The sequence below is a fragment of the Botrytis byssoidea genome (assembly GCF_014898295.1).
Source record: "Botrytis byssoidea strain MUCL 94 chromosome Unknown BBYS_007, whole genome shotgun sequence".
Taxonomy (NCBI): domain Eukaryota; kingdom Fungi; phylum Ascomycota; class Leotiomycetes; order Helotiales; family Sclerotiniaceae; genus Botrytis; species Botrytis byssoidea.
The window spans coordinates 755506-770077 of NW_024065848.1; the positions used below are offsets into that span (position 1 = coordinate 755506).

General features: G+C 44.1%; 9 protein-coding genes across 9 annotated transcripts; 5 read left to right on the top strand and 4 right to left on the bottom strand.

The window, feature by feature from the left end:
• Window positions 1-77: 77 nt before the first annotated feature.
• On the top strand, window positions 78-768 carry EAE97_004269 (uncharacterized protein; the record flags this gene model as incomplete). Its single annotated transcript, XM_038874781.1, has 2 exons — window positions 78-237; window positions 293-768. 2 exons carry the CDS (start codon window positions 78-80, stop codon window positions 766-768), a joined length of 636 nt encoding a protein of 211 aa, XP_038734225.1.
• A 297-nt stretch (window positions 769-1065) lies between these two features.
• Window positions 1066-2004, bottom strand: EAE97_004270 (uncharacterized protein; the record flags this gene model as incomplete). Its single annotated transcript, XM_038874782.1, has 1 exon — window positions 1066-2004. The coding sequence occupies one exon, from the start codon at window positions 2002-2004 to the stop codon at window positions 1066-1068; it is 939 nt and encodes a 312-aa protein (XP_038734226.1).
• Window positions 2005-2156: 152 nt separating this feature from the next.
• Window positions 2157-3276, top strand: EAE97_004271 (uncharacterized protein). The gene is made up of 5 exons (XM_038874783.1): window positions 2157-2277; window positions 2336-2503; window positions 2578-2681; window positions 2756-2905; window positions 2954-3276. Exons 1-5 carry the CDS (start codon window positions 2205-2207, stop codon window positions 3098-3100), a joined length of 642 nt encoding a protein of 213 aa, XP_038734227.1. The 5' UTR covers window positions 2157-2204; the 3' UTR covers window positions 3101-3276.
• Window positions 3277-3382: 106 nt separating this feature from the next.
• Window positions 3383-4119, bottom strand: EAE97_004272 (uncharacterized protein; the record flags this gene model as incomplete). The annotated part of the gene is made up of 2 exons (XM_038874784.1): window positions 3383-3782; window positions 3863-4119. 2 exons carry the CDS (start codon window positions 4117-4119, stop codon window positions 3383-3385), a joined length of 657 nt encoding a protein of 218 aa, XP_038734228.1.
• Window positions 4120-4558: 439 nt separating this feature from the next.
• Window positions 4559-7567, bottom strand: EAE97_004273 (uncharacterized protein; the record flags this gene model as incomplete). The annotated part of the gene is made up of 2 exons (XM_038874785.1): window positions 4559-7413; window positions 7465-7567. 2 exons carry the CDS (start codon window positions 7565-7567, stop codon window positions 4559-4561), a joined length of 2958 nt encoding a protein of 985 aa, XP_038734229.1.
• Window positions 7568-8017: 450 nt separating this feature from the next.
• On the top strand, window positions 8018-8864 carry EAE97_004274 (uncharacterized protein; the record flags this gene model as incomplete). The annotated part of the gene is made up of 2 exons (XM_038874786.1): window positions 8018-8261; window positions 8317-8864. The coding sequence occupies 2 exons, from the start codon at window positions 8018-8020 to the stop codon at window positions 8862-8864; spliced, it is 792 nt and encodes a 263-aa protein (XP_038734230.1).
• Window positions 8865-9287: 423 nt separating this feature from the next.
• On the top strand, window positions 9288-9889 carry EAE97_004275 (uncharacterized protein; the record flags this gene model as incomplete). The annotated part of the gene is made up of 3 exons (XM_038874787.1): window positions 9288-9380; window positions 9539-9616; window positions 9809-9889. 3 exons carry the CDS (start codon window positions 9288-9290, stop codon window positions 9887-9889), a joined length of 252 nt encoding a protein of 83 aa, XP_038734231.1.
• A 698-nt stretch (window positions 9890-10587) lies between these two features.
• On the bottom strand, window positions 10588-12796 carry EAE97_004276 (uncharacterized protein; the record flags this gene model as incomplete). The annotated part of the gene is made up of 2 exons (XM_038874788.1): window positions 10588-11472; window positions 11528-12796. 2 exons carry the CDS (start codon window positions 12794-12796, stop codon window positions 10588-10590), a joined length of 2154 nt encoding a protein of 717 aa, XP_038734232.1.
• Window positions 12797-13097: 301 nt separating this feature from the next.
• EAE97_004277 (uncharacterized protein) lies at window positions 13098-14467 on the top strand (the record flags this gene model as incomplete). Its single annotated transcript, XM_038874789.1, has 2 exons — window positions 13098-13369; window positions 13431-14467. 2 exons carry the CDS (start codon window positions 13098-13100, stop codon window positions 13540-13542), a joined length of 384 nt encoding a protein of 127 aa, XP_038734233.1. The 3' UTR covers window positions 13543-14467.
• Window positions 14468-14572: the final 105 nt, after the last annotated feature.

Sequence of the window (14572 nt, forward strand, 5' to 3'; positions counted from 1 at the left end):
GCTCCAGCTCCCCTCCTTTGCGAACAATTGTGATTAATGTCAATGCCATACATCATACATCATACATCATACACAAAATGTTACCACGACTACTACGAAGCTCGAGAGTTCTACCTAGGTTGAGAGTAAGCAACATAAACAATGCGAGAAATCTTGTCCAAAGGAGAACGTTAGTTGCAGCGCCAAAAGTTGGAGATGGCCCATTGATGGAGAGGAGAGGGGATCGAGAACTACCTGGTACTTTTACATGAACAGAGTAACAACTATGAAGAATACTGACAAAAAATATCAGACATTCCTGAGAATGGCATGAAATGGGTCCGATCTATCCCCATATTCCTCGTTGTCCTAATCTCCAGTACCCTCGCCATTTTCAACTACCAAAAGTCCTCATCCTCCGTCGTATCATCCACTCTTTACGCCCTCCGCACATCACCCAAAGCGCGTGAGTTCCTCGGCGACGAGATTTATTTTGCGCATAAGATGCCGTGGATCTGGGGAGAAATGAATCAATTGCATGGCAGGATTGATATTCAGTTTGAGGTCAAGGGAACGAAGAGAAGTGGAACAATGAAGTTTACAAGTCATAGAGCCACACGACAGGGCATGTTTGAGACGACGGAGTGGAGTTTGGAGGGCGGGGAGGGGGAGAAAAAGGTTAAGATTGATCTCTTGGATGGGGCGGATCCGTTTAAGGGAATCGAAAATGTGGAGGAGAGGTCAGCGGAACCAGGCAGAGGAAGTTATGCGCCTACTTTGTCAGGATAGAGGTTGGCTTGTGGTCGAGTGAAATTGAGAGATGAAGGGAGTTTTGAGAGAGTATAGGGATCTCGTAAATTGAGGGGAGAGAACCTTGGTTGGCTTTAGTCATTATGAAGATGGCGATGTCAGACTATTAGTTATGTGCCGAGCGCATGTATAAGCATATTCGTATGCATCAAGACGATGAGGATAGACTTAACAGTTGCAAGAAAAAGGGCATTGGGTTGGCGTTATAGGTTCAGGTCTGAAACGCCTGTATATGCCATGTATTCATACAAACATTACAATGTAAAACCATTCAACTCATGCTGCAGTAGCAGCTGTTTTCGCTGGCTCCTTAACTTCTTCCAACAAAGCGGGTATCGATGCTACCTTTGGCCATGGTTTCTTAATGGCATCTTGAATCTTCACCACACATCCATCTGGGCCCGCAATACATCCATTCAAGAGGACCAAACCTTTCTCAGCATCCACCTTCAATACCTTCACGTTCTGAATCGTAACCTGATGGTTTCCCATTCGCCCCGCCATCCTTTTTCCTGGATGGACTCTTGAACCACTTCCCTGACTTGCACCTGCACTACCCATCGTCCTGTGATTCTTAGAGTTACCGTGACTAGCCGGTTGACCACTCCATCCCCATTTCTTCATTCCTCCTGCAAATCCCATTCCCCTACTATTCGCCCTCGCATCCACAAACTGTCCCTCTATGAACCATTCTGCTCCAATGCTCCTACCAACATCTAGTAATCCACTCTCATTCTTCACACGAAACTCGGCCATATGCCTCTTAGGCGCAACCTGACTCTTTTCATAATGTCCCAATTCGGGCCTCGTAACATTGCTAGGGTGTTTCCAGCCAGCACCAACTTGTACCGCATAATAGCCGTTCTTCTCTCGGGTTTTGTGAGCAACGACTTGCACGCGATCGAGTTGCACGACGGTGCAGGGTGTGCGAACGCCGGTTTCAGGGTCGTAGAGGGCGGTCATGCCTTTTTTGATACCGAGGGCACCCGTGCGTAACGGGAGAGTAAAGTCTTTGCGGGCGAGAGCAGCGGTTGAGGAGGCGGAGAGGATGGGCAGTCCAGCAGTTTGCTGGTTAAAGCGTTCGGGGTGGGAGCGAGGAGGGGCGGTTGTCCAGCCATATTTTACACCACGTTTAGTTATGAGAGGGAGGAGAGATTCGGGGAGGAGAAAAGAGGGCGGAATTTGCGCCCAGCTGGTGGGGAGTTTGGGTGCCATGTTGTTTGGATTGGGGTGGAAGCTTATTTAGAGATTTGGTTATGGATGGGGAGGGGAGAAAATCTTTATACGGAGACCGAAACGAGTCGGGAGTGCGGTCAATATCAGAATTCGAACACCGATAACTTCAACCTTGACATTAATTACCTAGTCTCTAGTTTAATATCACAACTTTATGGAAAGGTTTACAATATAACAAGATGGTGTATTATTATACCTCTAACACTGTTTCGCCATCGGCTTACATTTACGCTGGAAAAGATAAATTCGAAAGTAAGAAAATAATTTCCATTGACTGAAACTCAAAAACACATGTTAACGAAACCCACAGATGAAGACCTCATCAAGCATGGATTAGAAGAAGATGTATGGTTTCACGTAGACAAGTTGTCGAGTGCGCATATTTATCTTCGAATGAATGAGGGAGATTCATGGGAGTCTATTCCGGAGGAATTACTGATGGATTGTGCTCAACTGACCAAAGCAAATTCTATTGAAGGTAGGTGGTACTGAGAGTTTGAGAAGGGAAAGGAGAGTATTATGAGTACATGTGAGTTGATGAATTTGGATTAGGAAATAAGAAGGATAATATTACTATCATCTACACACCGTGGTCCAATTTAAAGAAAGATGGAAGTATGGCGGTAGGACAAGTTAGTTTCAAGAATCAGAAGACTGTGAGTATTTCATTCGGATCTTTATTGAATTCACATTTCAATGTATGATGTGATGTTGAGATTTGCGGTATTAGGTTAAGAGAATTTTGGTTCCAGCCAGGGAGAACCCAATTGTCAATCGGTTGAACAAGACCAAGGTTGAAAAGTTCCCAGATTTGGCAATGGAGAAGGAGGAAAAAATGAAGGCTGCGAGAAAGAAGGATCAAGCTGCTTTATTGGAACGGGTACGTAGTGTGCATTCTGACATTCAAATATACTAATTCCGGGGATAGAGAAAACAAGAAGCGAGACAGGCTCAGGAGTATAAGGATAAGAAGTGGCAAAAGGATCATGCATATGATGATCTATTTGTTCAAGATGATGATGAAGAGGCGAACAACCAAGATAGAGGTGAAGATTTCTTAGATGATTTCATGTAACTTGCTGTATTGAATATCATTGGGCTTCTGAAACGATATGATTGAAGAGATACTTTTGATCTCATAGAAACATAACTCATGAAACACGATGTTCGCATCTTCATTTGTCGAAAGCACTTTTTGTGACCCCATTCTCTGGCCCCTCATATCTGTGTCTGTGGAGAATTTTCCGGTCCCGTTGTCTTCAGCTAGACTCTTCTTCCAATTTCTAGTCTTACCATGTACCGAAGCTTCTACCAACACGCGCAATCTCACCCAGCCAGAACACTATTGTAACATTCTTCACTGACCAACATTACTACCCATCTGATTCAAACTTGTGCCCTTGATTTTGTGATCGGTTGGATTTGCCGCAGCCTCATAAATGATATTCGTAGGCGCCTTCCCTAATTGCATCCAATCGCCCTTGAAGCCCATATAACAAATACGACTTATGTCCTCCCCATGATTATCCTCCACAAACAGCGTCAGATTCTGTACTTTTCCGAACAAGGCCCTTTTGACCCCTATGTCCTGAATCTCAGATGTTTGACTTAGTTCGAATTCCTGCGTAGGCCGTAGCTCTGACGCGGTGCTGAAATCAATATCGTCGCGATTGATAAACACTTTAAGGGTCTTAGGAGCAGATTCAGAGTTTGACGTGCGGATAAGAATCGAGTGGAGTTTCACTTGGCCGGTGAACCTATTGTATTGGGATGCATATGTTAGCTACGATCGCAATGGAAGATTATTTGGAGGGGTAAAATGGCGGGGTAAACAAACGGGATATGTATCAACAGTTGTTCATCAGCATCGCTCTCGAGCTCTGGTTGCTCATGCATCCGTTCATCCCATGTTTTCTTCACAATGGATTTTCCAGAACCAGAAGTGGCTTCATTTAGTGTGGTTATGTCGTCAAATTTGATGTGCTGGTAGAGTGAGTATTGAAGTGCGGGGGTGATATCATCAGAATGATCGTGACCTTCGTGAGAATGCCCGCCGTGACCGTGGTCATGCTCATCATGACAGTGACTGGACATATTTATTACGTTTTTAATGTCTGCTGAGCTTTGAAAAATTAAGAGGATTTTGTGTCGGGTTCTGAGTTGGGCTGTGGAAAAGTTGTTTTCTCTGTTTACTCACTGGCGGCAAAATCATTGTAGGGAAATTCACCAATCACTGGGTCCATAGTTCCTAAAATTTATTGTTGATGGGTAGTGACATATAGTCGTTGAGGAGTTTAATATGGTTCTTCAGGTACTAAACTTCAGGTACTAAAACTAAATTGAAAGATCCATACTTAAGGGGTGTATACAAATACTTTAACATGAACTACTTTAATCATCACACAAGTAATACAAGATAGATCTTTTGAACCATTTCCAAATCTCACATTGCAGAATCCAACTATCCTTGTACTAAAATTCGAGCCTCGTAAGAGTCATTGAAAGAGTCCAAAAGCATACTCCAACTTGTAATCTAAAAACCTGCTGCCCTACGCTTCTTAGACTTTTTCTTTCCAGGAGTGACGGGGGCAGCCATGCGGCTACCGAAAGCTCCCTTACTCGGTTGAGTCATTGGTAAGTCATTAACAGGCTGTGAGCTGTAAGTGTTGTAGCCAGCTGGTTGACTGCCAAACGGTTGAGCCATAGCTTGAGATGAAGATGCGGCTGCATTCGCACGATCTCGACTCAAGAACCTTTCTGCTCTTCGTTTGCGCCGAGCGTTTTCTCGTCGACTACGGTAATCGTCGTCCCCACTCTCTTCCGCAAGCACGGCTCTCTGAACATCCTCCCAGGAGTATTTAGCTGGGTCTGCGCCTGGGACAGATGGCCATTGGGATAATAGTGAAGCTCTTGCCGCACCAAACTCTATCTTCGGCTCGATGCTAACAGCATACTGGCGAAGTCGCGAAATCGTAGGATCATGTACGACTGCAGGGACGGATATCACTGAAGGAGTAGGCGTGGGCAAGCTGAATTGGGGGTTCTCCATTGCTCGGGATTGAACCTGGGAACTGAAATATGGAGGTGAACTGGCCCTTGAGACTTCGTCAATATCCTTCAATATGTGCATTGAGGTTTCATTCTCAAAGCTTGGTGGAGGTCTCGGGTCGAATTGTTCATTTCGTAGCGAAATACCAACAGAGCTCAGCCATATTTCCATAGCGATTCTGCGTATTGATCTCGCTTTTTCCAAACGAACTGACCCTGGAGTCTTGCGAGGGAGGTTTGTTACCCAGACATTGATTAGTTGATCATATATTTGCAGTAGATTAGGACACGTATCATCGGATGTTTGATCTTCAGAGAAGGTCATTCCGGGACAAGATATCAATTTCGAAATGCGAAATTTAGAAGATGATTCCTCTTCACCCTCATCAAAGGTCTTCATGAAATCCAGAAACTCAGTCACAGTTTTGGCTGCCTCGTCGAGGTCACCTGAAGGAGATGCATTATTCGATAGCTCGAGACAAGTTTTCAATGGCATGCTATCCTTTTGCTTGCCACTTTGCATCTGAATCGAGATATCTCGGAATGCCGTTTCCATGTCAGTATTCGAATCACTGGACATTGGCTTGTTGAATATTCGTTGAAACACCGGTTGCATGTTGATTCTGAGAAGCAGATCTGTGGAGGCTTTATTAAATTTTGATGAAAACTGGCCATTTTGTGTTGTTAAGGAGCCTATCTGATCCACTAAAGCGTCTTCGTCTTCCTCATCAGGAACGATAAAGTCATCTGTAAGACGGCTAGCTGTCATGCGGGTAGCATTATCCGCAATTTTGTGCATCGGCGCAAGCAGGGTGGGCCTTGCAGTCCATTTCTTTTGAGAATCGAGAATCTCAGATGCCCATAGGGAAGATACCAGCTCAAGATTTGGCGTGAGCATCCACGCCTGGTGAAATTTCACTCCTGTTTCCATGAAGTCTAATCCCATTCCCTCAGTGAAGTCTCTGGGTATCAGATATGAGGCGGAACGTATAGAGATACTCTCGGCCTTGAGTGTCTTTTCCTCGCTTATCCCAGGGGATAGCCTGAATCCTCCCTCGAAAGTTCTTGGGCTTTTCCCATCCATAAAAAAAGTGTAGGAATTCAAACGTGAATTCTCGCTAGATGAAATAAATACTGTCAATTCCTTTCCATTTTTGTCCTTAGACATTGTCAATTTCATTGTCTCGTCGGTTGGAGTTCTGTAGTGGCGATGCGAGAGAATAACCTTGATTCCAGAATCCCTGTTCAGACCATCCTCGCCAGTTGGTATGACTTTTAGCCAGAAAATCCGAGTCGTAGTCAAAACAAACAAGTGTGAAAGATCAACAGTGCTGCGCTTGATGTCCAGTATCCAATCTTTCAGCAGTGAAGTGTTGAATGAATAAGATGGTAGCCGCGTTGGCTTTGATTTCGTATCAAAGATTGCAAGGTGTTTTCTGTTTGCGACTATCATAGTGCTCACGCTACCTGCCCAGAGGACTCGGTGCCAGTCGCCAACTTTTCCAGGTAATTTATATGTCGGAATAGCAGGATCTTCGCCAAAATCGTCGTAAACATGCCCCTTTTTGCCTGGCACGATTTGAAAAGCTGAGCGTTTCTTTTGTCGACCTTCAATATCCCAACTACTCCATTGACCAGCGCGATCTACAACTGCAAACTGTCGAGCGTACCACGGGTTAAAACTGACATCCACATGTTCCTCTGATCCAGACTGCTGGCACGTTAAAGTTGCGACAGGATTAGGATCTAGACAGGATGGAGGATATGTAGCAATGTGCCCAGTGGGGGCTATGAAAGGTTTGGGAATATTTCGAAGGACGGGTCTGAAGATTGTTGTCATGGCTGCCTGTCTAACAGCGAACCAGGTACTAAGCTCATTGCCATCGTCGACAGAAGCAATCTGTAAAATTGACCCCCCAGCACCAAACCAATGTCCCTGATCCGTATTGGTAGCACTCATGTAAGATAGTCGGACTCCATTTTGCGACTCCCATCCAAGTTTCTCTGGGCGAGGTTTGACTAGTTTCAGAATATGGCCGGCTTCACCACATGGTATTGCTACTATGAATGCGATTTTGGAACCGGAGGTATGATTGATATCCGCAGCACCTCCAATTGCCATCAATGTACTCGTCTTGAATTGATTCAGTGTCGCATTGGAGCTATCTTTGGACAAGGTTGTAGCAAGACTTCCCCCAGGAAATGTTTCGGGTCGCTTCTTTGCGAGCCATCTCTGTTGAGTTCGAGCAATCTTCGAGCCTATTTTACCGTTTCCTGGGATATCTCGAATCGAGGGAGGAATGCATTGTGTGGATGAAAGAAGTTGCTGAAATCGATGAACTGCGCAAACGAGTGAGTAAGTATTCAATTGAAACAAAGGACCAAACCTACCTCTGCTAACATCTTGCGAAAACGACCATTGCTCTTCATTAATATCGTAAGAGAATTCACCAAAATGACCATGTACCAGGTCGGTTGCCCTGTGGTCAGTCATTTGGTTTTCGCGGACTTCTATTTGCACAATAAACCCTTCCAATCATCGTATTTTCGCAAACTTATTGAGGAGTGATTATAAGAATCAAGAGTGAGATGTGAAATGAATGAAGGGGGTCAGATTTCTATCATAAAAGTGAAAAGCAAAAAAAGGCTGGTCAGGTAAAAATTAAATGATAAATTATTCATTTTTTTCGAGACCGCGATTATGTCGGATTGGCTCCACCGCAAATAGTGCCGGACCTTAAATATTTGGTTTCCTTGCCAACCCGCTTATCGGAAATCAACATTTCGTTCCCATTTCTAGTTTTACATTTTTGCATTCCTTATCACCACCATCACCCATACCTGTGAAATAGTACCTTGACACTCGATCAACCGCACGAAGTTTACCAGCGATCATCATATCACTTCTACTCCCGAATCAAAGTATTTTAATCATCACGATACAATGTCGACAATGTTCGAGCCTTCGCTGTCTACCAGCATGTCTAGCAGTATGATGCGACCACCTTTGTCTTCAGCAGATGCCCCATCAATGGCAGATACACTTCCGAGTATCAATTTTGGCTTTGATGAATTGCGCGACAGGATGGCAAAGTTTACAGTCAAATTTGATGCCTTTATAGAGCAAGGAAGAAAGCGTGTGTTGGAAGAAAGAAACCAATTCCGCATGAATGTAACTGAACTACTTGGTACGAACGAGAGTCATTTGCCCAATGCGCTGCGCATTCAACTAATCCATATTAGAGGATCAACGTATGAAGAAGAGGGATATTGAAGTCTTGACGTCGAAGAGCAGTACACATCAACAAACTCTCGCGAAAGAGGCCGCCGAAACCGCCGAAATGCAAGCAGCGATCGCATCACTGAGCGCTCAACGTGATGCCCAACTTGCAACACGTGAAGCATTGAAAGCCCAGATCGCCGAAACACAAAAGGCTATAAATGGACGACTTGCTGCGCAGAAATCCCATGCTCAATATATCGATAAACAAGCTCGATTCAACGTCCCAGAACTCGACTTCTGGATTTCGAATTTGGGACTCATGATTGAGGGAGCGGGGCAAAATGATCGGTTGAAGTTCATTTTCACGAATTTTGACGAGAATGATTATGATAGAGAGGCTTGGTTTGAGCTTGATACTTCGAAGAGGGACTATGATATTCCGTACTGCAAGCCAAAATTAGAAAAAGAGCAGATTGAAAGGGTGGTGGATAATTTGAACGAAACCCGTGATTTGCGTGTTTTGTTGAAGGGTATGAGAGAACTGTTTGTCGAAGCTGTAAAAAATTGAAGACAGAGAGTGTAGAGTTTAGGGAGGTATCACAAAAGGTTGATATTTGGGTGATCTAATGATAATGACTTTAATTCTTTTGAATGTTATTACTTTGTACTGTTTTCAACTTTGCTCGAATTACCTTCTTTCAGATGAGACTACTCCAGCAGTATTTGCGCCGTTTGATTTTAGAACATATATCCTCTCAGCATCTTGCACTAGATTTCCTCATAATTTAAGCTTTTACCCATAAATAAAAATAAGAAGTCTGATGCCGACATAAATCTGCGTAATACAAAAATAATTATGATTTCATCCAGCTCAGTTCCTTCACCACCGTACCCAAACCCAATTTTCCTTATCTCCAAATCCCCGCTATCCACCTCCGCCCAAATATAAACAACAAACGCGACACCACGAACACAACCATACAAACCCAAAATGGCAGACACATCCCAAAAGCCCGACAAAGCTACCAGTGCGGCACAGGCTCGTCAGGTTATCGATGTCTTTCATGAGATTTCCACACTACTTGTAGGTTCTTCTTTTGGTGCTTGTCGGTTTTTGTTGTGGAAGGGGGGGAAAGGGAGAGCAGAGAAATAGGATTGGAAGATAGTCACAAGATGGGAATGGAAGATATAAGGGAAACAGGAGGGAAAGAGAACAGTGGAGCTTATGCTAACGCGCGATAGAATGCAGAACTCGATCGCGGAACCTTGAGTATTTGTATAAGTCTCATTGAGAATGGGATTAACCCCGAGGCGCTTGCAGTGAGTCTTTCTCCTATTGGCGGATTCTGGAGCTTCTTTTTGCGTGAATTGAGGCTGGGAAGATGAGGAGAAGTGTATAAGGGGATGGGAGGAACACCAAAAGCAATATTTCGGGCGGAAAGGTTAAGAACGCTACAGTAAAACAGTACAGCAAACCACGAGAAGAAAAGCTAACCAATATCCACCCAAAAGACAGTAGTCCGAGAACTCAAAAAAGACGCAGACGAAGTACGAAGACAGATTGCCGAGGGGGGTGTTCTCAATGGCGAATGAATGTGCAGTTACTAGGAAGGGGTTTGGGACAAGGAGCTTATGCTATGGAATTTTAACGTGCTCTTCTTTTGTATACGTTTGAGATAGGGCGTTCTGCGAGGATATACCGAGGCGTTACTGGAGATGCGATGCATGGATCTGGGAGTTTAGTGTATGGGCGGAGAGGATTTCCATAGTGGTTTAGGCATGGCACTACTTGATTTCTTGCCTAAGATGGTTTGATAGCCAGACTTGTAGCCCGCGATCCTCAATGGCGAAAGCCAGACGAGAAGACGGTGAAAACTTCAGTAGACAGTGGTGATGCGATAAAGGCCCCGGTGTCTGTGTGCATGGTGAGACTAAAGCATTCTCAGGAGGCTGCAAGTTATTGAAGGTGGAGTGTAGTCTAGACATTAGAGGCAAATGGGCATCAAAACAAGCTTTGGATATCTCATATATGGCCCTCATTACACCATGAGCAATAGGAACGAGGATTATCGAAGAGCTGACTAAGGTAAACGATCGAGGAATCAATAATTACACAACTCCATATAACTACAAGGTATACATATATCAACCTTCATCCCTGCCTGCCCATGCCCAGAAGAATATCCAGTACGCCTTCCGACCCTTCCTCCAATGTCTTGTCATACAATGCTGTAGCGCTAGAATCAACGCCCAAAAATGCAAGTTCTTTTCATTACCAATCCATGCCAGTGTCAACGGTGTCCAAAAATGGCAAAAGGTTCCTCTTCACCGTCGTCGTCTTCTTCATCATCATTTCCAGATTCCGAGTCACTGGAATCATCTTCATATTCAATATCGTAATCGTCTTGTGCATCTGCGTTCTGTGTCGCTGGTAACAATCTACCGCTTCGCGGTTCGTCTCTTCCCCAGAAATCTAAATCATCTTCATCTCCGGAGCCATCACTTTCGCCGCCAGCCGCTGATTGGCTATTGAACAAGTGTATTCCTCGAGCAGGCGATACTGATCTTCCTAGCCGGGACGGTACGGGATATGGAGAAAATCGACCAGATTCCGCTTGTGATGAAGAGGAGGGTATATGAGAAGAATGCCTGCGGTTCCTGGGAGCACCGGGTATCAAATGAGTAGATGAAGACATTTGATGTTCCTGGCCTGTTTGCATATCGTTCTGTGTATCTCCTGCTCCTGTGGCCGAAGTCTCGACATCTGGGTCACTCAGGATTGACAATTGAGCTGTGTTATATGAATCACAAATGGCACATTTCAGTCCCAACCAGTGGTATTTCACCGCACTTTTAGCATAACAATCGTTGCACGAAACCATTGCCAAAGTGTTTTGAAATTGAGGCGGCATGGGTTGGTTGTCAATGGCTCGATCGAGATTCCGAAATTGTGTCTCCATCCCAACGACACTCTTGCTACATATCGGGCACTTGTACGAAGTTTGCATGTGCTCGATGTAACAAGCTGAGTGAATGCTGTGACCACATATCATGAATACAACGGGTTTTGGTGATGTAAACATGTAGTCTCCACAAATAGGACAATCGCAATCAGATACCCTTTCAATGCATTTGTGGTCATCCATAAGTGACATAGACATGCACACGCCGCAGGTCTGATAATATTGTGAGCAGAATGTAAATTGATTGATTGGCAAGGGTAGACTTTACCTTGCAATGAAAGAAATCTTTGCCCAGACCACGACCCTTTCTACATATTCCACAATCATTGCAATGATAGATGCTTTTATTGGAGTCATTGTCCCACAACTTACACACCCCACAATAATACCAAGCAGTCCTCTCTCCGCACTCAACACAAAATTCCCCAGCCCGTTGAGCACAACCACATATCATACATAGCATATTTTTAGTATCATGACGAATTAAGATGTGATCTTCGACCTCGTCATGACAAAGCCGGCATGTATACCATCGATCACACGTAGAGCATTGTAGCTTCACATTCCTCTTGTAGTGTTTGCATCCGAGCTTGGGCGTAGAATCTTCCGTATTCTCAGATTCTTCGCTTCCATCGTCAATCTCAGGAGGATCAAGGGGTGCATAAGTCTTCATTAAGTCACCCGGAGAGAGGTGGAAAGTGTGAATTTCAGTTGCTGGTGCTTGATCCAAAGTACCATTCATTTGCCAGATGAAAGAGCTCAATGAGTTCGGAGTCGCAGGTCTCTCCTGGCTGATCATTTTGTCTGCGGCCGTGGTTGGTACAAATTTCTTCGCACTGAATATTTCATGAGCTTCAGTGTAACTTTGAGTCAAAAGTTGATGCATCAATAATGCTTTTCGTTCTGTAGGAATGTCCATAGCTTGTATATATATGATGCGTTGTCGAAGAGGACCCATGCCATCATCCGCAGGAAGAGCAGTACTTCCTGCATCAAGTCCCATTGAAGCTGGAGTGGAATTTTGACTTGAGTCTTGAGATGAACCTTCGATAGAACTCATAGGGAAATTGGCGGCGTTGAGGGCGGCACTGCTAGACGATCCTTCTGTGATGTTGCCCTGAGTCAGGGATGCTACTCTGGAAGAAGCGGTACCAGACATATTGTTGTCAACTGGACTTATATTCGACTGTGAATGAGAGCTTGCCAACGCATCAGTATCGTCATGGTTGGCATCATGTCGAAGGCTCTCAATATCGCCCGACGAACTTCCTTCATGAGTTGAAATTTGATTCAGAGAACTCCCAGTTATGCCACCGTCGCCTACAAACTCTCCCGTATCCGGCAGATTCATAGTTGACTCCATTTCCGTCGCATCTTCTATGACGGTCTCGCCAACCTCATTATTGCTGCTTCCTGGGATGAGGTGCGGGTTTAATGTATCATTCGAGTCGTGGGCATGAACAGGCTCGGATCGTGAAAACCGTCTGGCCTGTCTCAGAACTGGATTAATCAAAAACTCGGAAACAAGAGAGGTCATTTAGTGACATTTGCTGCTCATATGAAGCTATTTTGTAATTTTGTTTATATCAACTTCGGAAAGTTAATAAGTTAATATTTAATGTCCAAATTTGGATAGAATCAGATTATCAGATTGTCTAGTCTAACTTTGGAGGCAAGGCCGATGACGCGCTACTCGGAACCATCCGAAACATGCCCCGTAACATTTTCACATGCGATCGGAGTTTCAGATGTACCGATATCAATTTATTTTATTGTGAATTGCGTCAAACAAAAGACAAAAGCCAAACCGCCTACGCGAAAATATCATTCAAACGATCATGTCACCTACACAGAAGGATTATATATACGCCTATCGAGGTCTCTACCGAGCTCTACTACATGCTGTACAATATGCAAAGCCAGCACGATACATGGGAAGAAACATGCTGAGGGACGAGTTTCGCAAGGGAAATCCGAAAACTTTTGATCAAGGACGAATCGACAATACTATAAACTTTTTGAACCTTGCGGCGAAAGAAACTGGTCTTGAGCACAAATTGGTCAAGAACCTATTAAGGGTAAAGTACGAGCGTGGGATTCAATGGAAAGCGTAAATATTCCTTCAATATATAGATACAGATATCGATATTGCAATTCTGATCCTCTCGTAGGCAACTCAGGGAAAGACATCCTATGCAGATACATCTGAGGAAAAACAGCATGACACATTACGACAAAACCATTGAGATGCTTAACGAAAGTATGGGACTATGTCTACGTTAAGGGCATCACAAGTAGCAGAGAGAAAAGCAATTTATCGACTTCATGACTTCACGCTTATCATCATCCTAAAGCAGTTTCTAGAACGTATCCCTTTGCGGAATACAGTACATTTAGCCAAAGTCTAAATCCCAATGCCGCTCAACAAGCAGAGGCTGGTGGATGGTTGCCATATATCTTGACAATCGATAGCCAAGAGCTATAAATGATATTGGGGGTGTCGACAGTATAATCAGCGCATGGCTCAGTTGATTAGATGGTAGACGAACGGTCATACCATGATTGCCTGATGTTACCGCTGGTTGGGGATTGTACTTGGAGACGAAGTCCGCAAGCTAGGTTTAAGGATTGTTGGCAAGAGCTTACTTACAGCCTCACAGACTTATCTTACAGAGTATGGCAATAATGTATAACGAATGATATTGATGAGATCATTTCAGATGACTATCATGAATAGCCTGATGGTATCCGAGGTTAAGTTCTCGATGCCGCCCTATTTCAGCCGATAGCTACCGAAGTGCTGCGTTCAACAATAACTATGACTCTAATAATATAATAAGTACTACCTAGCTATACAAGTGCTTCTCCATTCTCTTCTTCATTTGGAGAGTGGCTGGTGTATGTCCCCTGTCGTCAACGTCTCTGCACGCCCATGAACGCCCAGGTGGTGGATGTCGTCTCTTGTGTTTCCTTCCCCTTATCGAAAGGTAATGGTATCACTGCGGGGCTTATCCAAATCCAATGATTACAATCTAAACAAACTGCCCTTGCTGCAATGCATCATTACAGTTTACATTCTTGTTACCTTTTCCTTTGAGTTAAATGTAAATGATACGTCAAGTCAAGTGGGGGTTGATTCTTTGTTCGAAAGCAAACGACCATCGTGATAGATTTCCTTTTTTGATATAGTTAGTCACCTAGGTAGTATTGAGAAGTAAGTACTCGAATACCCAACTAGTCAAATACTCAAATACTCAAATACTTGGTATTTACTAGGTGATTTGCTTGAAAGGTCATCGACTCCGTAGATTGT

What these genes read in the sequence shown, in the direction of transcription:
- EAE97_004271 (XM_038874783.1), top strand. Translation starts at nt 2,205, where the DNA reads ATGGTGTATTATTATACCTCTAACACTGTTTCGCCATCGGCTTACATT. An exon ending in CAAAGCAAATTCTATTGAAG is followed by an intron (nt 2,504 to 2,577) that starts GTAGGTGGTACT and finishes AATTTGGATTAG; the next exon opens with GAAATAAGAAGGATAATATT. An exon ending in AAGCTGCTTTATTGGAACGG is followed by an intron (nt 2,906 to 2,953) that starts GTACGTAGTGTG and finishes TTCCGGGGATAG; the next exon opens with AGAAAACAAGAAGCGAGACA.